General features: G+C 37.2%; 1 protein-coding gene across 1 annotated transcript in view; it reads left to right on the top strand.

Annotated features, from left to right (window-relative positions):
• Positions 1-460: 460 nt before the first annotated feature.
• Positions 461-21832, top strand: part of CDC14B (cell division cycle 14B) — a gene marked incomplete at its 5' end in the record, with an annotated part of 42776 nt that continues 21404 nt past the window's right edge. The window contains 5 exons of the mRNA XM_085312166.1: positions 461-530; positions 6955-7048; positions 8075-8150; positions 9955-10047; positions 19861-19937. Of these exons, the coding sequence (XP_085168292.1) occupies positions 461-530; positions 6955-7048; positions 8075-8150; positions 9955-10047; positions 19861-19937 (410 nt within the window). The remainder of the gene's footprint in view (positions 531-6954; positions 7049-8074; positions 8151-9954; positions 10048-19860; positions 19938-21832) is intronic.

Here is a 21832-nt window from a genome sequence, read left to right on the forward strand (position 1 = left end):
AAAAAAAAAAGAAAAACACAGAAACAAACCTCGTTGCTGTCTTTTCTGCGAAAGACGGGCGCAAATGGGAAAGTGCGTGCGGGCAGAGCAGGCGCGGGGACGGCGTCAGCGCGGAGAAAGCCGCTGCCGGCGGAGCGGCGCGTCCGGAAGCGGCCGGGAGCCGCCCGCGTGCGGGGCGAAGCGCGGGGAGGCAGCGCGGACGTGAGGTCCCGGGCAGGTTCCTGCCGTAAAGGAGCCTAGTAGTGCCGGGGAACTAAAATTCCCAAATTCTTCAGCATGAAAAAGCAGTGTTTTAGACGTGTCCTACGCGGGGGGGACGGGGACACATAACGGTAGAAGCACAGTCGTGACGCTGTGTAACTCCATGTGTGTGTCTTCCTTAACTGCAGTTGTTTGTACTGGAAATCGTGACGGTACTGTTTTAAAGTTCCCTACCGAAACCCCCTAGTTGGGCAGGTGAAACCTTTTTGATAGCAGAAGATGTTACCAGTATTGCACAGCCCTACCCAGCTCTGATCTCCAGCAAACAGGTCTGCAAAACCCTTCTTAGGCAGCAGTTGTTTGGGTCTGACCATACAGTCTGGCATTAAATAGGCTTCTCCGCTTACTGTATTTTCTCTTCCAAAGAAACATTTGCCTGTTYAAATAATACAGTGGAGCACATAGCATTGGACTTGTGTTTTTTCTCTGGGATGTCATCATACAGAGCAGTATATAGTATAGCAAACTTCATTAAAATGCAGTAGATTCTTAGAATTTGATACTCTAAGATTCTCTTTTTTTAAAAAAAAAACTTTATTGGCTGCATGCATCTAATAACGGAACAATTATAGTCTAATCTTTATTTCACTAATGTGATGTACTTATTTTTGAATAGAGAAACCATAAAATAAGAAGCCTATAAGCTTACCTTTTCATTCAGCTGTTTTAAAAGTTATTTCAAGTCTTAAAGTGGCAATTCTGCCTTTCTGTGGTGTAATTCTGGAAATGAATTAATGGCTCTACACTGGAGATAGATAAAGGCATAAGGCGCTACTCTTGAAAATAAGCATACTGGTAAATATTTTAGATTCTGTATAGGTTAAAAGATCTGCACTAGCTTGTCTGCTTACAGAAACAGTGCGAAACTCATTAGGAACACTGCACACTTCCCTCATTTTCATCTTTGCCAAAAACAACAGTAGTAAACAAACCCAAATACTTGTAAAGACTTCTGAGTGTAACGTATTTTCTTGCTTGATGTTACGTTTATACACAATAGATCTTGTAATCCATTATGTGCAGAGATTTAATACTCAGAATACATACAGTATTTACTGCACTTCTTTATTTCCTTGTGAGTTTTGTCTATCAACTGTGTGTCAGAATCATCTTTAAAAAGCACTCTAAGTATTTTTTGTTTGCTGTTAAGGGTGGTTCAGGAAAACTATTCTTTTTAAAATACTGTTTGTTGTGGTGTGGTAAGCTGCACAGAAAGTTGTACCATTTTGTCTTTGTCAACTAATGCATGGGCTTGCTGGTATGAATTCAATTTGTTGGGTCTGAATGCATTTCTGCCATTTATTAGAAGCATATTATTATATCCTAGTGATCTCTCAAAGCAGTAATTTATACAACTTAAAGAAAACTTAGCAATCTTACTTGAGATGCTTGAAAGCTGTAGATTTCCTTTCTGGGGCTTTCTGGGGCTGTTTGTCTTTGCTGTAATCGTGTAAGTAGCATTTTAAAGAAGATTTGGAATAGTAACACATAAACTTCAGGCAAAAAGTGTGTATTTCTTGCTTACCTCTTCAGTTAATTCCAGAATGAGTTTGGCAATAACTATRTCTGGAACTAAGTTATTTTAAGTGCCAAACAGTGGGACATTTATTGAGGATTGTTTTCCTCCTCCTAAGTGGATATCCGCTTTGCTTACAGTGAGGAACTAACTTAAAAAGTTCTCTAATTTGTATCATATATACCTTTTTTTCTTTAATTGAGAATCATTTTACTTGCACAGCCATTTGGAGTTTTTATGGAATAGCATTTGGWTTGATATGTTCATTGACGAATTCAGCGGTTTCACCGGAAAAGAAAAACAAGTTTTCTTTCAGTATTGCTGGTTTGCTGCTATAAAGCTTGTGTATTATGGAGAAAACAAAGTTTTCTGAGAATGATAAGAACACTTTCTTTGAATGTCACCAAGCCTTTCAAGATTTTGACTATAAATATTTTCAGTTAGTTTTCATTATACAGCTACCTCAGCACAAAAGTTCTTTTTATTCTTTTATCAAAATGATCTCACCATATTATCAAAATGATAGGCACCTCTCACCTATGAGTCTTGAACTGAAGATTTAAAAAGTGAGTCTAAGGATTTTACTTTCTAATCCAGCACTAAAAGTGCAGGAACATGTGTGATGTAGTCTTTTAAATCTGACAGCAGCAGTAGCACAAGGACTATATATGTGATAAGTGAATGTTGATCAGTCATGATGTGACCCTGAAATAACTTTTCACAGTTCTCTCTTAAATAAAAAGTTACTTTAACTTTTTAGTGTGGTAATCATTTGCTTTCTCAGAAGGCTAGGCTTTTGCTGTACTACCAACAATGTCACAGCTTAAATTTGAAATATATTGTAATGATGAGTGACTGAACCCTTTCCAGGACAGAATAACTTAAAAAAAAAAAAAAAAAAAAAAAAAAACTTGCATTATTGCTTACATTTTGACATTGCAACAGCATTGATGTCTTTTACATTCTCTATTATGCCTCCGTTATATTTTGGGGCCTTTTAAATCTAGCATATAACAAAATAGTTGTGCTAATTYCAAACCTAAAAATAAGCTGCATTTTTGCTACAATTGTAAAACAAAACAAAACAAAACCCTTTCTGGTTATGTTCCTGATAATTCAAAACAGGCTTAAGCTGTTTTCAGTTGCACTGTCAGTTTCCTCTGCATTTTTTTGTGTGAGGCATCTGTTTAACAATCAAATACAAATACAGCATTTCTCTTTTTATGAAATAATCTTTGCTATTTGAATACAAAGTTGTTGTCTACAATAAGTGCCTGCTCAGTATTTAGCAGGTTCTTGAATAACTGAAATATTTTTTTCTTAGGCCTTTACAGCAGATCCTTAGAAACATCAGGCAGATTGATAGTAAAGGAAATAGAGATTGTTTTGTGTCATCTCTAGAATTACATAAATGTGATTATGAAGTGGTAGCTCTCAGTGTTCTACAGAGACCTTTCCACAAAATACTGTTGATCTGAAAAACAAGCAAAAAAGCTTTTCTTCCTGTAAGCGTGCTGCAGTTGAATGCATGACTGTAGCTTGTGTAGACATGCTTGTACTAGCTTTATTTTCACCAGTCCGTGTACCAGCAGCAGTGAAGCTGTGGTAGCATAGTCTTCAGTTAGGGGAATACAGGCTTATTTTGCACCTGGGATGCTTACTGAAGTTAATATCCTGCAGTGAAGTCCATGTTTCTATATTTTTAATTAATTTGTTATTTGAGACTAACAAAATTAAATGTAACTGAAATGTATCTAACCTGCTGCAATCATATCTTTTAATTGCAGTGCAGAAGCAGCCTGTAAACTGCATCTCATTCTTCTGATAGAGGATTAGAAAAATCGTATTAGTTTATGATAGTGTAAGGATGACCTTTTTTCTGAAATTTGAAAGAATTTGGAAGCATACTGCTTAATACTGCATATTAATGCACTTAATAGTGCATTAAATGTAAATGCAATACCCCAAAAAATAAAATAAACCARGGAAACATAAATATATATTAAAATGGAAGGCTTGCTCCTTTAGTCCAAATCTTTGTTGAGTCCCGTTGAAATCAATTCACCAGTGTATTATAGGTAGTAAGCCCTTATCCTGCGGTCAGATACTTAAGGCAGGAGTACTCATTTCACAGTGTATATTATTCATGTTCAAAAATTAACACACTAATCCTTGGCTACTGTAAACAAAACTGGGAATGTGTTTGCAAAAACTGGGTGAAAATAGACATAGCAAGTAATTTATCATTTTGTCTGGTATCAGGCTACTAAGACAGGAGAAAAGTAAATACATTTATGAGAGAAGACTTTTCTATGTAGTTCATTTTCAAATCTCCCAGTAGGAAACACCTAAAAATGATGGTGCTTGTTGTTTACTTAATAGGGAGCAATTGTTAGTAGTGCACTGAAATGGACAGCTTATCAGGGTAATGGCATTTGACATGCACTGCTGCTGCTGTGAGGTAGCTATGTAAATTCATTAAACTTGAGTTTCTAAGCTAAACTCTTTCGGGTGTCTTAAGAATAGCAACAACTAATGTGATTGAAACATACTAGTGTGGAATATAATGCCAACAGCAATTCAAAAGGCTGTGAATGTGCTATTCATTCAAAACATGAATTGTTATTTTTGCAGCGGATCCTCATGTAAGCAAGTGATTCTGGTACTCCAAAATTAATGCTACGTTTTGGAGCAAAGCACTAAAATCTTTCAGTCCCTTGGCCTATGCAAACATATTTCTTTGTATTTGTTTTCTTTTTCCCCCACTCTTGTATTTGAGCTCCTGGATTACGCTTTCTACAGTGCTTTCGTATTTTCAACGGTGATGTAAGGTTTGTGAAGAGGTTAGTGTACAGGGAGGTAGCATGTGAATTTTATTACTACAACTGTTCTGTACAGACATTGGTATGAATATTGATATACTCACCAAGAGCCCAGTCCTATGCAGTGATGAGATTGGTCTGAAGGACAAGTGCCGCAAAGGGAGAGCTGCTGGCTCTGTGTTCCTGCTGCTGACCCACATGGAGCTGGTTCAGGGAGCTAATGCGGAAGAGAACTTTCCCATATTGGGAACCTGGTGGCAGCCAGCCATTAAATCAGTTTAGAAGTCGTGTGAAATTACAGCTTAGGGCTGTAAAGTGTTTAATCTGGCAATGCCTGTTTAAACACAGTCCCTGGATATCATATCCTCTCGGTTCGTATTTTTGCTTCTTCCTCTGCCCCCAGCCCTCCCTCCCATGCAYATATTAGCACTCATCCTACCATAGGGTGAACACAACCATCAATGAATTTTATTTATTATTATTATTTTTTAAATGTACTAGGACACCTGTTGTCGATGCTGATCTGGGTTCATACAATGTGTTTTAGCACAGCATAGGGAATAGTGCAGGGACAGATGCAGGGGAGCTCTAAGAGGCTGGTGGTGTCGGTATCCCCCCTGTCCTGGCCTGTGTCAGCCAAAACATGTTTCTGAGGTTGTCTGTCTGCAGTTCCCCCCCAACACACGTTGCATCCGCTTGGGGTATTGGTGCACTTGCTCCTCCACGCTTGCTGTCCTGCAGTTTAGCCACTTAGTCACAGTGTTACTCTGTCAGTTTGACCCTTTAGCTTATTTTCGGGAAATGCTTTGTTAAATGCTGGAAATAACATAAGTTCCTCAGCTGGTAAAGCAGCTACATATTGCAGGTACTATGCCTGCATGATGGGACTCTTAGTAGTTAAATAACTAAGTTTGGTGCCTTGCTCCTATTGAGAGTGGGAGGGAAGTAGGTGCCTAACATGCACAGTAGTTAGTGTGCATCCCACTGGTTCCATCTGACCTGTAAATGCAGAAGTTAACTGTTGTTGTCACACTGGTGTTCTGCAAAAATGTATATTTACTGAATACACATTGTCTAGTGTCATCGTCAGCTGTGTACCTCCCCAGTACTGCTTTTGGAGTGAGTGTTGAGCATGTGAGCCTTGAGACAGAATTTGGGGCCTGCTTTGGTGCATATTTTGGTGTTACATCTTACAGTCTATTTTGCAGGGACAATTTCTGATTGTTAGTGAACTTGTGGAGGATTTTGATCTAAGATACAAAGTGATTTTTTCTTTCTGCTCTCAGAGAAGGGAGTTGCAGTTCTTCTCCTGTATGAAAAGTATACTTCTACATTTATGTGCAGGTGATCTGTTTTGATATTTAAGTAATATATCTCTTTTGGGCAAAGCAAAAAATAAAATCTTTCCTTTTAGATTTGAACTTTACCCCTTATACTTTATAATGCTATTTTTTTTCGACAGGAAAAAAAAGATACTGCTATGCACTGCAAGGGCCTCAATTTTTATTGACCAATTACCACAAGCACTGCAATTTACAGCAGCAGTACCATCAGTGTTTAAAGTTCACTGGGGCTACAGCTTTCACAGCCATAAAAATAATTTATATGAGTAGCAGTTGCATTTTTTTTCTTTCTCAGCTTAACAAAACAAACTAGGGCAAAACTAAGGTGATGCCAGCACACACACTTGAAAGAGGCTGCCCAGATCAGCTTGTGATAGCCAGCTAGGGCCCAAGCACAGCCTTGCTCCTCTGCCGGAGGCAAGAGGCACTGGTGCAATCCCCTGCTTGGCTTCCTCATGCCTCAGGCATGTGTGGCTATGAACTTATGTTTCACACTGCAGTCATCAAAATCACCATTTTACTGGAAAATTGGAAGCATCATCTGCAGTTCAAGGTCAATATAGCTTACAGTTTAGTTTAACGTAGGTACTGGAGGTGTTGCGGTTTTCATGCTTGAAGGGGCTGGAGGGGGCAGTTGGTGTTCAGGTTGCAACAGCTGAGGTCCGTTGTGTGGCAGACTGTTACCCAGAGGAGGTAGGTCTCTCTTGTGTGCATGGATGCAAGTCGAGTTCATGCTGTATTTCAGTCTTCAAACAGGCAGCTTTCTTGGGAATGCTTTGTTTGGCAAAGAATACTAAAGAGCCATGGATTACACATGGAACCACTCCTAAACAAAAAGTCTCAATCTTTGTGTGCCTCGTTACCTAGCACCGAAGAAATAATAATGTCTAGCTCAGTAATACTTAAAGGAAGATGTGGTTCATTTAAAACCATATAAAATTGTTTCATTGAGAGCAATACTTTAGATTTTCTGCAGAAAAAAATATAGTGTTTAAATTCTCTTACATTTCAGATCGCCTTCATTTTGCAATTCTCTGCCAAAAACCAAAGAGCGGAGCTGCAAATACCCATTATTTCTGCATAGATGATGAACTTGTATATGAGAAGTAAGTACAGTCATTTTATTAGTCAGAACAAGAGTAATAAGGAGCCACTTTAACTGGCATTCTGTTTTTAATGTAGCTGAGGGAAACACATCTTTCCCATTATAGAACTAATTATACAAGTTCTGTCCTCTCAGACTTATCTGCCACAATGTTTTATGCCCCTTAGAATGGTTTCTTGGCTTCTCATCAGAATTTCTTAAAAATCTTTTCAAAGCAGAAGCTCTCATTATAACAATTCTTGTTGGAAGATACTGGGGCATGTTGCAACAATATCTGTGCAGAAACACATGTTGGAGTATTGAGCTAAAGGAGATGTCTTTTGCTGTTCAAGTGTGAGGTGGAGTGTCTAAACTTCCTAGAATGAGGGAGAAAACTGGCAAGCTTAATACAAGCCTTTATGAGCCAAGGATGGATATATTTCCCATGTAATGAATAGCATATGCCTTTGTATATAATCTTAAATGCCACTAGTACTTCAAACATTTTTGACCAAGGACATACTCTTTTTCAAATTCATTTCAGAGTTGAAATACAATGAAGTTCAGCAAAGTGATTCTTTGCTGTCTATATTCACTTTTCTCTAGCAGTACTGTGTGTTATATCTTTATTTCATTGAGGTATTTTACCAGAGTGTACCAGGAGCACTCCATGTATGTAAACAAACTTATTTCCTTATCTGTGAGGTACTATTAATTGCCTTCTAAAGTCATGGCTTTCAGATTCTTAAAATAATTTCAAAACTAGTGCTACAGGGTGATATTTTACTGAGAACTTTTCAAGCCTTATGTATTCCAGATAGTTTCTGAGTAGTTTTGTGTGGAAAACAAAGAAAACAGTGCCTCTTTTAGTCTGTACTGAAAGATGACAAAACTTTCCTCCAGTAAAATAGTATGAATGCAAGAAGGCAGTCTTGTGTTTAGAATAATGCATGTATATATTATTACTCCTTGCTTAGTGCATTCACTTTAGAAAAAGAAGGCATTTACAGAGTTCATGTATAAACAATTTACCCCTTTTTCTTACAAGCTTCTATGCAGATTTTGGACCACTCAATCTGGCAATGGTCTACAGATACTGCTGCAAACTAAATAAGAAATTAAAGGTAACACTTTTATTATTATTAAATATTCTTGTGTTTTCAAAACAGAAAAAAAAAAATAGGCCCAAAGTTTGTTGTTGAAGTGCTTCCCTGGGGTCTTCATCAAGCTCATTTTTGAATGTGCATGTTAAACTTTATCAAGATGCATTTAAGGAGGAGGAAGGTCAGGAGGGAAAGACTGCTTACTTTTAAGATGTAAGTTGCACCATCRTGGCAGTAAAGGATATTACACTGCTGGAAGACAATCACTAAGTAGGTACAAACTTCTTTGAATGTAAAGCCTGCCTTCTCTGGAATTTAGTCTCGTTGGCGATCTGCCAATATTGGGTGACCTTTAGGATACAGTGCAACATATTTTTATTTGAAATGGCTTGTGTTTGAAGGGTTTCTCTCCTGGTCCTGACATCACATTTGTAAGAAGCAACATTTGATCTTCAAATCATAGCATTTATGGCATGGTCTTGAACAGMCTGTTGCACTTCCACTGAGGGAATTGAAAGTTATCATCTCTGAGGGGTACTCAGTAGTCTTCAGGATTAGACTCTTGGTAGAACATAGTGTCTTTAAAACAGAGAGCTCCTATATTAAAGTGAACCACTGCAAGTTAATTGACCTCTAATAGAAGCTGGACTACAAAACCTGTTAGGCAGATAAAAAGCTTATTAGCATTAGTGTGAATCACAGTTTGCCTCTTCCAAAGTGCTTCGATCTTGAAGCTGCCACTGAACTGTTAAAATTGGGAAGTATACAAAACATTATAGTTTAACAGGGATTTTTTTTTCTTCTCTGTTCCTTGGTGTATGTTACTGATTCTAGTTTGCCCATGATTCAGATTCATTTTGTGCCTGTGACACTACGAATAGATTTGCCTGAGACAAGATTATTTGATTTTTATTAACAAGGTACTCTGCAGCAATACAAAGCTTTTGAATATGCTAGCTTGGGATATTGGAGAATTGTGTTAAGATTGATGAGACCCTCCTTTGTTAGATATCTGGGGTTTATTTGCCTTGAGTGCCTTGAATAACTGAGCAAGTAACATTGATATTTAAATGGTGATCTTTTGTGATAGATTTGCAGTTGATCAATTGAAATGTACAGCTTCAAGCACATTGAAATTTATTGTAATGGTAAGTTAGCACAGAAATTTTGCTGCCATCGCAGATATCATTGTTCTTGGTATTAACAGTTCCATCCCACCCCCTTTCTAAGTTAGAGGAAACTGTACAGCAAGCACTGTGGTGAAATTTTAAAAAGTTATTTCTGATAAGGTAGAAATCAAAGTGTTTTAATTTAATACTGTATTTTCCAGAGTTTCTGCTCAAGTCATATTTTAGAAACAGCTATTAGTAGAAAACTAATTTATGGAGAGTCAATATTTCTTTAGAAATTAAAAAAAACTCTAAATTCTATTTTCAAAATCAGTTAAGATTTTAACACATCTGTGATGATTTTAAGAATGCCATGTAATATTTRGTTCTCATAAATACATGTCATCTGCACAGGACTAGGAGTCAGAAATGTTGAATGCCTATAAAGAGGAAAAACTGAATCAGTATAATTTATATCAAATATGATTCAGGTGGGATGCTAGTAAAAATACTGAAACAAGCTGACTAGGGATCCAATAAACTGTTCTGAAGCTATTGAGGAATTAGCCTACAGTATACTTGGTGCTCTTGCGTATGTGGTTGAGAGTAGGCAAATTGTGCCTGGCCTGATTTTATATTTTCTCTGATTTTATAAAAGAAGGCATAAAAAGTCTAAATTGGAAAATTACAATATTGTTGTTCATTTCTTGATACAGTCATTTTCATTGATAAGGAAGAAAATAATTCATTATACTGGCTTTGATCAGAAAAAGCAAGCAAATGCTGCATTCCTCATAGGCTCTTACGCAGTAAGTATTTAAATTTTTGCCATTATATCAGACTGCTAAATGTTTTCATTCTTTCATATTCAATTTTAAAATATCAAGAGAGAAGCAGTTTTTTCCTTGACTAATCTTCCTACAAATATATTTTATAATAAGGTGCCACATTCAAAATCAAATTTTAAACTTTAGCAGGTATGTGTAGGTGGGGCTTTGGTTTGTGGGTTTTTTCCCCTCATGGCAATCTGTGCTCCTTAGCCCCTCAAATGCTACTGGAGAGAAAAGAGCGCTGCTGGGGAAAAAGTCTTTTTGAATGTTTTCGTGTAGAAAAAATGACTGCTTCTTGATATTTTTCCTTCTCTCCCCMCCCACCCCGCCCAGTCTCTGTTTTTCTTTTTCAAAATGGAGAAATATTATCTTGCGCAAAATATGAGGTATCATTTCCTACTGTGTACACTTTAAAATATACCTTTTTTTCTCCAGTTTCTTTTCCTATGTGAGGTGATCTCTTCAGTTAACCTAGGAGAAGGAGCAAGATCATGTGTGGCAGRCATAGAACCAGTATTAAGCCCAGGGATGTTCAAGGTGGCTGAAAATTTACTGGGTCATGGCCCTGATCATAGAGGGGAACCACCTCTAAAAAAGTTGGTATTTGGTGCCACCAAAGGGGAATGTCAGAACAAAACACTTAGTGCCTAAGAACGAAAAATGTGATGTCCAGTATTCATTTTTCGCTTTGACTTGTACTGTACCTTCATTGTGACCATACCTTTCTCTTGTTCACTCACTAAGAAAATAAAGAGAGAACCTGTGCTTTTTCTCATGTGAGAGATTTGAGGGGTAAGAGTTCGTGTAGCCTTAGATCAATTCATTTTATTAGCTGCAAGRCTATGTGAGGTACTGGCTGTGATGCTGGCAGTCTCCTTGGTGCTTCTTTACATTATGGCAAAAGTTCCATTTCCTGCTCTGCAGAATCTTCTCTGTTTTCCACTTTCCAGAGTACTTATAAATAAAGAACTTGACTTTAAAATGTGTCACAGTTTTTGTGTTTGAAACGCACAAAAGCTGTAGGAATTTTGCTGTTAACACTTGCATTTGTGGTTACTAAACTTGTTTGCAGTTGAGGCTTTAGGTTATCTAAACAGCTGTAGCATTTAGGAAAACTAAATTTTTGAGGTGACTTGGTTATATTATAGGCCTAGAAAATAAGGGTGGATTGATTTCAGTTATCAGCTATTATTTGGAAGGATATTGCTTTTGTTTTTGCCTAAATTTTCATTCTGARCATGGATAGTATTGCTGTGCAGCACAGTATCTGTCATTTGGAACAGCATCCACAATGCCAAAGTTACTAACTAATGGCAAACAATCTGTTTTGAAGATATTTTGGTTGACTGTCCTAAAAATGAACTAAAACCTTAACTTTATTTGTGATCATTCAGTAGCCTTGCCATGTTGCAATAACAACAAGCAGATGGAGTGAATCTTTGAATGGGCTTGCATAAATACCTAAGGTCTTAGATTAACATGGCTTATGGTGTTGCAAAACAGAGTAATTAAAACTAAAGACCTTTGAACAGAGTAATAAGCAGTTTTTGCTTCAGAAAATTCTACTGAAGGAGACGGGTGATGCAGAGAGGAGGCTAACACAGAAGCCAGCTGAAATGGGAAAAGAGATTCTCTTGCATAGTTAGTCACAAGTCACAGGCGGTGGGTAGCTCTTGCTAGATCCTGATTTTGATTCGAGTGCAACAAACTCTGGGTTTGGTATTGCTTTTCTTATAAARCAGGATGTATTTTTTTCACCAACTGATGTGGGAGCGATTCCAGTGCAGGAAGATCACGGAATAAAGACTCTATCCCTGAGGCATACTTTTTTTCCTTCACTCTTTGATGATCTTTCATGAAGAGCTGTACTTAATTACGGCAGTCACTTTTAAAGTGTTCAGATACATATCCAATATTTCCACTTTCTGTAGGGAGATTTTGTTTTTTCTTCATGTGGTGAGGAATGGCTTTAAGGTCAGGATGCATGATAAATGTATGTCTACAGACATTTCCTTATTGAAAGAAAAGGTATTGAGGCTTTTTCTGTTGAAAATATATGTAGGCTTAAGCATCCAATTACTTCGGCAGCAGCAATGGTAAAACTTTTGCTTTCTGATGAAGAACAATTTGTTCAGCTATTGGTCAAAACTTTAGGAAGCTTTTTTGTAATTTTAATTTATCACACTGTGGACCTACTGATAGTACTGGTTGCTCTTTGAAGATTATGATTTTGTTTCTAATTTCTTATCTCTTGTTGTTTAAGTGGTTGGTTGTCAATGTATTTTGTATTCTGTGGGATGATTTTTTTTTTTCTTAAGTGGGTTCCCACTTCTGCAGGTTACCTTAGGTTAAGGAAGCATGTGACCATGCATCAGGCTAAATAAGAAGAGCTCTGGTGGGGAGACCAATAAACTAGAAATGAGAAATAGCATCCACAAAGTTACATATAACGTAGTGTTCGTCTCTGTGTGTGTTATAAAGCATTCAGTGACTTAAGCCTCGTTTTGAAGGCAAGATACGCCATTGCTCCAGGTGTGTTAAATTTCTTTTTAGGAATAACAGACTGCCAGCTTTCAGGAGTGGTGCAAGCACAATAAGTATGTGCATGCTTTACTTTTTGTTTTAGATGTACACATACTTTCATACATACCTTCACTATCCTATAATGAAGTGACTATAACAAGTTCTTCCCTGGAAGCTGCGTGTCTAAGAGCAAGCACTCAATATTATTATGCTTGCAACTTGCAAGTCTGTCCTTTAAAAAGCTGGTTGACCTTAAAGCTACATTCTGTGTAGTATTAAACAGATGTTGTTTAACTTCTATTTAAATAAATAGGAATATATTGGCAAGATTTATCATTTGGCCCCTTTTGTCTGTATGTGTGTGTACCTATACRTTATGTATATATGTATGTATTTACATATTTCGTTTGGGGATATGCTAATTTTGACTACTAAAGCAATTGTGAAAGTCTTCATTAACTGTGGTGGAGTATAAGGGCAGATGTTAGTGTTCTAGTTTACAAGTGAAGTCTGTTCCCAGTCTTTCCTTCACAGTTGGTGTTTGAATGTTGCCCCTGAACGCTTCATCTAACTTGTCTTTCCTTCCTCTTTAGTGGARATGATAGTTTCTGAAGGGGTCATCCAGGCTACACACTCCTTTCTTCCCTCTCCTGCAACTACTGCTTCCTTCCAGGTGTACTTTGATGTTCCAGCGCAGCCTACCTAAAGCTACAGGGTTCTTCAATATTAAATGACCTTAAAGATGAAGAACCAAAGTTTTAAATACATTGTTATAAATGTAGTTTCATGCCACATTGTGAATTTTAGAGTGAATCTTAACAATTTAGACCTTAATTCCTTTATCATTCATCTTCCATCTGTTGTTTAATTTTTACAGATAATATAATGCATAACAGGAATGATATTCTGCTGTGTAGATTAGAATAAATTTGGCATGTTCAGCAGGGCAGCTAAAATTCAGTGTGGGGGGTAAATGTCTATACTTTATTTGGGCGATGATGGGGAAAGAAGGGAAAGGAAAGAAAACTTTTGTTCTTCACCTTTTAAAGAAGAATTGCTTTTCCTTGGAAGCTATCTCCACTGTTCAGGCCTTGCCACTCTACCAAAGCAGCAGTGATCTTCTGAGTTGATTTCTACAGTGGCTTCTCTTGATTCTCACCAGGACTTGGCTGTGGGTGAGGAAAGTCTGCTTCTTCCACCATTGCTCCTCCTGTATTAAGAAAGAAAATGTACCCTCTGTGCCCTATCCACCCAATACCCAAGCTCTCCCTCTCCCCTTCACTGCGTTAACTTAGTAACAGTATTTCTTTTCTCAGGCCTGGCACTAATTATGTACTTGGAGGGCGACCCTCCGTGGGTACCGCCCCATGAGCTGCTGTAATTCAGGTCACCTTCTCCAGGACTCATCTCTGTACTTTGTCTATTTTCTCATCTTCTTTCTTCAGGGTAAGCAGCATTTCCTTCATCCATTCTGATCCATAGTATTGTTTTTACCTTTTGAATTTGTTAGTGTCCTTCCTAGGTGTGGCCTACCATTGGGTAAAAATTCGAAGCTGTAGAAGCAATTAGTACCAATCTGTATAATATCGAATTGCTCTGCTCTTACAGCAGCATTTGCAGAATGATCTCTGGCTAAGCAATGGGAAAGCAGGTGAACCTGCCTGTTTCATGGTCCAAGCAGAGTAACAGCAAAAGGGTAAATACTGCAATACTTAAATTGGAAGTGGGTAAACTGTGTTTACCCTCGGCTAAGTTTTGGCAAAGGACTTGAAAAAGTACTTGAAAAGTGAGTGGCAGAGAGGAGATGGAGAAAGAAGTACTTGCTTTTCGTTTAAGAAAAGTTGCTTCAAGGCTTTTGTCTTTCTCKCTATTAATTTTGTCTAAAAGCACTACCTCCTCTGAATTGTATTTTGGAAATCTTGATGAGACTTCATGATGGCAGTTTTTCCTGCTGTTTCTACCAGGTTCTTCCTCACCATGCTCTGATTAGACTCCTTGTCTCCATAGTGGAAGAAGTTACTCCCTGGGGTTCCCTTGCTGTAGTACTAGCTTCCTTTCTTAGCTGTCATGAAGTACTCCCTATGTGGCCAGCCTGGTCTGTTCTCAGCTGATAAGGATTTTTGTGCCTCCTTTCCCTCTGCTGTTTGAAAAGTGATTGGATGTTTCTTCCTTCTGCTTATGGTAAATGAAGAGAGTTGCCAGAGGCAGGTGGTTGCTCCTTCTCTGCCACTTTTATCCACTTATGACTGTTTCCATTAATAAAAGGACATTTGGCCACTTATCATCACACAAATTTATAYAGGAGGCTGTTTTATTTTAATGTCTTTCTGGTTTAATTTTCCTGTTTTTAATCTTGTCTTGTAAGGAATTTTGTTAGAAATTGCAGTTGTTAGCTGACTAGTATATTCAATGGAGCGTATTAAGTGAAATAAAATGTCTGATACTGTGAACTTACAACAAATTTATGCATGTGCGGGACCTTGTGTTTGAGCCTTGTCAATACCGTATAGGACTTGTTGTATTTGTTCAGAATGGGTTTGTGTTTATTTGCAGTTTACAGCTGTTGAGATTATTTTGAGTGATGTTTTTAAACGGTTGTATCACGTGAAATATGCTTGTATTGATTTTAAGTCAATGTGGTTGGTAAAATGCATGATTTTGTTAGCAATCTTAAGTAAATTTTGCGTTAGGATGGGCAGGAAAACAAACTTGATTACCCCAAGCACTTTATAAATGTGAATTCCAAGTATTATATACTTCAAATTGATATGAGTTGATATAGCTTTTAACAATTAAGTATCAGGTTTAATTTTCCTGAAAAAACAGTAAAAGAACATTATCAAAAATGCTTTGTCTTGCCTGCAATATTGCTATTTCACTTGGTAGTCGCATGTATTGGTTAAGGTACCCTTTTTGGCTGAAGCCTCCTTTCCTTTTATTTTAGGAATTTTTTCCTCCAATTGTGAATATTATTTTCATGATTTTAATCATGAAATTGTTATGTTTTAATCAAGGAAACCTCTGTTTAAAATAGAGCTGGTTTGAAAAAAAATTATAAGAACTAGACAGTAGCACAGCATGCTGAAAGAACTGTCATTTCATGGTTGATTTTAAATGCTCAGAATTAAATACTGGGTACTCTGGTCTTGCAAGCCCTTTTATTTAATTCAGTGAACATTATAATGGCTGTTAGACTACATGTCTGTGTTGGCACGGATAGTGCTTGAGTGCACCTTTTTCCAGTAGTGCATGGATGATTCTTGACCATTCACAAAGCTGCTTGCAATCTCTTAATTAGAAACAGATGTCCTAAATGAAAAGGATGATTAGAGCAATGTTAGTGGTTCAGCTGCTAATCACAAATTTATGGCTGTATTTTGAGCTCAGTGGGATTTTTTGTGTGTGTGCATAAAGAAAAACAAATTTCTAAAGAGTTGGTACACAAGTGATTATATAGATTGATAAAACAGTATGGTATGTATTGCTTGAAAGATGTCAGCTCCTTCTTGTAACAATTTTTCTGGAAGGTCCTAAGCAAAGRATTTATAAGGGATTTTAAGAGTGTGTGTGTGTGCGCGTGCATGCATGTATGTATCTCAACAAAGTGATCTCAACTCTGGTATATTTTAATTTCTAAAGTTTCCCCATACACAAAACATACATCTCATGATTTCAGAAGTACTTCATGAAATGTCTTTGGTTTTGCTGTTCATCAACTCAATATTTCTGTTCTGTTCTGAAACTTCAATTCTACTTAGCAAGTCCTCATTTCTTCCACATCCATCTATTGCAAGTCTGTCTCTACCCTTTTGCTTTCTAGCTCTCATTCATTGGCTTTCTTAAATCCCCTGCTTTGGTCGCTCACGTCGTTCTAGTAAAATTGTTCTCCCTGAAAGCTTTAGTGACCTTCTGCTGTTCAGGCACATTAGCTGCCACTCTGATCTTGTGCTATTAGGTATTTCTGAGTGCACCTGCAGTATAGTTTAAATTTGGTCAGGAATATGTTTTTTGAAGTGTATCTCTCCTAAGCCTTGTTCAGCATGCTCTGGATCACCTCCCAGCAGCCTGGGAGCACTCCTGCAGCTAGCAGGCATTCACTTCACAGAAATGACTGGAACTAGCTGCAGCTAAAATCCTTGAAAGCTATGGTGAGGTATCCAGTCCTCAGTAGCAACTCCTGGTCTACAGATCCATTTCTGTTGGTGCATGCTATATTCTAATGTAGGTGTAGCCTTTGCTCCTTTCACTTCTGTTGCTCCCCTGGGCTCTGCTGCTCTTTCTGTCACTGCTTCAGTGTCACCTGTTTGGAGACAACTGGGCTGGTTCATTCAGGTCCAGCTTCGCACYCATCCAAGATTTCCTGCCAGGTGTTCTCTTGTAGTCTGAAACAGTGCTAGGGCTAATGTCCTCACTTGGACTGTTGTAACTTCCTGTGTTATGTTACTGCCAGGATACTTTCCTTGTGAACAAAGTATCATTTTGTGATCTTTCTCATTTTATGTAAAAACTGAACGCCATTCTTTCCTTTTGAAGAACTCCAGACCATCATCCCAGCTGTCCAGATAACTGCAATGCTAGCCAGTTTTTTGCAAGCCCCTTTTCTCTGAGAACATCATATGACCATTTTATCTACTCCTACCTCTGYGGCTGTTCACACATTGTATCTCAGATGTGTAATAGTGTCACGGCTGAACTGCAACAGGATCTCTCATTTCAAAAAGTTCTGAAAAATCRAACTCCATTGAAGAGCTTCCTTCTTCAGTAAATGTACTGTGTGTTGCTTCAGATGTATCATTTTTGCTTGGTACTGGTTCCTTTAAGCTTGCCTACAGTGAGAAATGTCATGTCCTTGAAGTGCATTTTCTGTACRTAGAAAATTATGTTAAACATTCCAGTGCTTAGAGATCTTTGCACAAGAAATTATGTTGGCTRAAAGCATCCTTTTCTGCAGTGAGTGTTCATATAACTGTATTAAGTAAATCTGTGTTCATTCACATGTATATTCAAACTGTGTTTCTAGCAACTTCATTACTTAGTTCATTTCTTAAGTTGGATCTTGGCTGCTTAAGAAATAACGTATTTCAATGTGGTGTAATGTTACCTAGGCATCTCAGTACAACATGCAGGACAGAAACTGTTTTTGCTACTGTTACTCTGGGAGACAAACATTTTTGCTATTGGAGCTTCTTCTGTTCAAGAAGCTGGTGAGCTCAACAGCTGTGGGAGTAGTCCTTACCCTTTTTGAGCCATGTGTGTGCACAGGGTTATCTACAATTAGCCGCGTTTCTATATGCGTGTGGTACAAGTAGTACTGCCTGTAGTACCCAACCTTACAGCAGTGAATCCCTACTGTTTTTCTAAGTGACTCATTAACTCTATTTCTGCTGTTAACTACAGTGTCTTCCATTTGCTAGTGCTCTTTTACGTCTCTGTGAGGCTTTTTCTGGGGCATGGCTTCTTCTGGTAGGAAAGCAGTGCTGTATTTGTATGGTTGTTGGCAATCTGTGTTCATCGTGCTGCAAGACGCAAAGTATCACTGTATCAGAGCACCCAACCTGAAGTTTCTTGGAACATAACCTTTATGTCCAGTTTATGCAATGACTTACATATAGTGTATGTCTGCAAAATCTAATCAGAAGGCAAACTAAGGSAGCTGCAGAGTAACTTTTGAATGATATTTTGGCTTTTTAGTCTCTTTTTTATTCTGGGTTTATGCTTGTGATTATAAATGCAGATCCACCCATCTCATCCTGATGAAAACAGATGCAAAAAGCATGTAGTTTTCMTTACTTAACTAAACTACTTAAAACAGATGGATTTTTCTTTGGTTTTACTAATTGCRCAGGAAGAAAACTCAAAAAATACTTAACATAGTAAACAAACAAGAGGACAAACAAAAAGGGTCAGCCATTTCCATGTGTGTTTAGCCCTCTATTGGRGTTATGTTTCAAGCTTTATTTTTGTGTGTGGGGGGGCACCATCTGTTCCAGCTCTTATTCTCACCCCACAAGAATGCATGTATGTGTGTGTAGAGAGGATGTTAAAGGTATATTAAACTATTTGTTAAGGTTAGTCTACAGCAGAGTAAAAGAAAGTTGGCAATGCCAACTTTCAAAAGAAAAAAAATGGCAAAAGAGCAAAAAAAAAAAAAAAAGTACCAGACTTAGATTTTTGGAGGATGTTTATTGAATACTTATTAGGATTCTTTTAAAATGAACTCTAAGAAAAAAGGTAATGGTTTACAGGAAATGTAAATAATTTTACTGAACTTTAAAACACTCCAGGAAGTTTTTTCTTTTTTTATATATGCTTAGCTAATATAATTTTAAGGAAAAAGGATAAACTGGAAATTACTGAATATTGACCTATTGCTGACAGCTTGTTGCTAATAGTTGCTCTCTTCTGGCCATGCTGGTGATGGTATTTGATGGTATGGACCAGCAAATTTTGGAAGACATGTTCTGCATAAAGAGTGTACCTAAGGAGAGCTTAGGGCTATCAAAGAGGGATCAGTCATGTGGTGAGGGAAGATCATACAGATGCTTGTTGGGAGTTGGTCTGTTGTCAATCTAGTATTATTTCCTGAATGTTTTTGACAGTAGAAAGCTTGGTATGTAGTGTTTCCAGTATGTTGTTTCATTATGTTCTCAGTATTTTGCTTCTTAAGCTATAGATTTCTTTTTCCCTTAGYGGCATCTGGATTTAGTTACTGGACACTGCCTTACCAGTACAAAGAAAGAAGTACAGGGTCTGAAGTAAAGCAAATCTTCTTTTGGCATAGGAAAGTCAAAACATATTCTAATTACTGTTTTAACCTTGTCTGCTGAGTACATATGCTGTTTTATATGCAGGCTAATTCATAGCTTTACCGGAATATTTGAGGGGTTTTGTACTTTAAATTACATTTTAAAAACTTAATTTAAAAACATCTATAAATTGATCCAGGCAGGTTGCAGTAAAAATACAGAAAAGCACAAACTGACAGACAGAAGCTTTTTCACTGTAGCCTAAAGCTGAACAAAGCCTGGGGAAATCTATAGATTTAATATACAAATAAATGCATATATAGCTTGAGTAATATTTTGCATTTTGCTTTATTTTAGTTTTATTGTTGCACACTTGTATTCTTTCATTCTTGATGCCATTCTTTTGAGCTGTTTGTGATATTTAATCATGCCTTCTGTAGTAAACAAGTGATTTTTTTAAGATTGATATGAATACTTTCAATAACCGTAACAATACTTTCTTTGTCTTTTCTCATAAAAATAGATAATATACCTGAGAGAATCCCCAGAAAATGTGTACAGGCTTTTATTGRCTGGAAACATTTCATATCTTCCCTTCAGGTAAATAAAAAGATATTAGAACTTTCTGTAGCTTGATTTTTTGAAGAGTAGTGTGGCATTTAACAGTCCTGAGTTTGGGCTTTTTTGCTAAAGTTTTAGGACACGGCATATTCACTGCCTGCGTTTTGAGGACAGACTGAAAAGGGTGTTGGCAGCTAGTACTGAAGTGTCCTGACAGACATGGAGGAGCTGAAGTAGCTACACTACTTTGTATATATTCTTGTTGAGCTTTTTAATCTATGCTGTTTCTCGCTTGGCAGCCTGTTTTTTTTTTTTTTGCCAGTAGTTAATAGTTAAACATATCAAAATGCCCGCCAGTCATCACAAATGGCTTGTAGTACTTTTGGTACTCCCATTTTTTTCCCCATTTGCTGAAAGCATGAAGCAATCTAAAATACTATTTTGTGCAAAAAGAGTGCTAGCTAACCTCATATGATTTAAAGCAACTTTAAAGTATTACTTTTTACCAACAAGGAAATGTATACAACCAGACTTCATAGTTGCTTGTCCCTGAGGGAGTGTAATCATAGCTGTTGCAGACCACAGACTTCTCATTATGGTATCTACTGTGCTGCTTTACGTAGCAAATATGGTTGATCCATCCTGCAGAGGAACAGCTTTATAACAAGAGTTTATAAAAGTTGGACCGAACAAGCATTTCATTCACTGCCACGATGTGCAGAAAGAATGGCCAAAAAGCTTTCCAGATGGCAAGTTGACTGTCCATATATGTTGCTATGGGGTGATTACTTAAGCCCTTGCTTGTTTATGTTTTCCAGCTGCCTTGCCAAGAGCTGGGTTTTTGGCATTTTGAATTTCCTTCCCCCACCTCCACTCTTCCACAGTGCCAGTGTGTAGAAGCACCTCTTTTATATTTGCACACTTTCATTATCTCTTTTTTTTTCTTTTTAATTCAATTTTTTATATTTACAGAAAAACATAAATACTCCTTAAGAAGACCTATAAATCTTGTTTCCAAAGATCATGTAGGTTTGTGTAGGAGGGGGAAATAGTAGCTTTTAGCTCTCTTTGTAACCTCTACCTGAAACCTCAGACTATCATCACTTCAGGGGAATACTAAAAGAAATGCAAAGGTGTGTTATATAACAGGAATTACCGAGAGATGACTTCTGAAGACAGTATAGATATGTCCAGCCTGTGGGATAAAGAGTGCAGTATAAAATCCCTGCCCAGTGTCTAGGTACTTTTTCTTAAATCTACCYGTGCATCTGTAAATCTGGTGCAAACAGAGGAATTACAGTTAAAAGAATGAAAACTGAAAAGCTGTTAGGGCCCATGTTCCTTTCAGGTCATGTTCATCTCTGCAAAAAGCAATAATTTCTCATAGAATAATAAACAGTTAATCAGGTAGTTGCTACTTCTGGTTATTATAAACAGGAAATTTTTTATTAGCAGGATACAAAAGATTTATCAGTTTCCTGAATGGGATTCTATTATTTCCTTCTATTGCTGATTTTTTTTCCACTTCACCCTGATTCATTAGGGAGTAGAAGGATTCAGGTACTTCAGAAGTACATCCTTGTGTTAGTTTAAATTTGAAGATGGTGATACATATTTTTTAAATTTTACATCACATTAATGAGTCTGTGCATGAGAGCTGTATGTTTTGACAGAACACCTAGTTCTAAAATCATAATATTCATGGATATAGAGGCACAGTGTATATATATATATATATATATATATATTTTAACTTGGTTATAGTATTCTTGTAAAAAGCTTATTCTACAGTGCTTATGGATTCCATAATGATCAGGTACTAAGAACATGATATTCTAGAATCAAGAGGATTTAAAAAAAAAGTAGTTGAAAGTTTGAAGTCTTTAATGAAAAAAAAAATCCTTTTTTAAACATAAACTATTTTATGCCTCTCA

This window comes from Rhea americana, unplaced genomic scaffold (assembly GCF_003343005.1).
Source record: "Rhea americana isolate MKP2758 unplaced genomic scaffold, rheAme1 scaffold_11, whole genome shotgun sequence".
Classification (NCBI taxonomy): Eukaryota; Metazoa; Chordata; class Aves; order Rheiformes; family Rheidae; genus Rhea; species Rhea americana.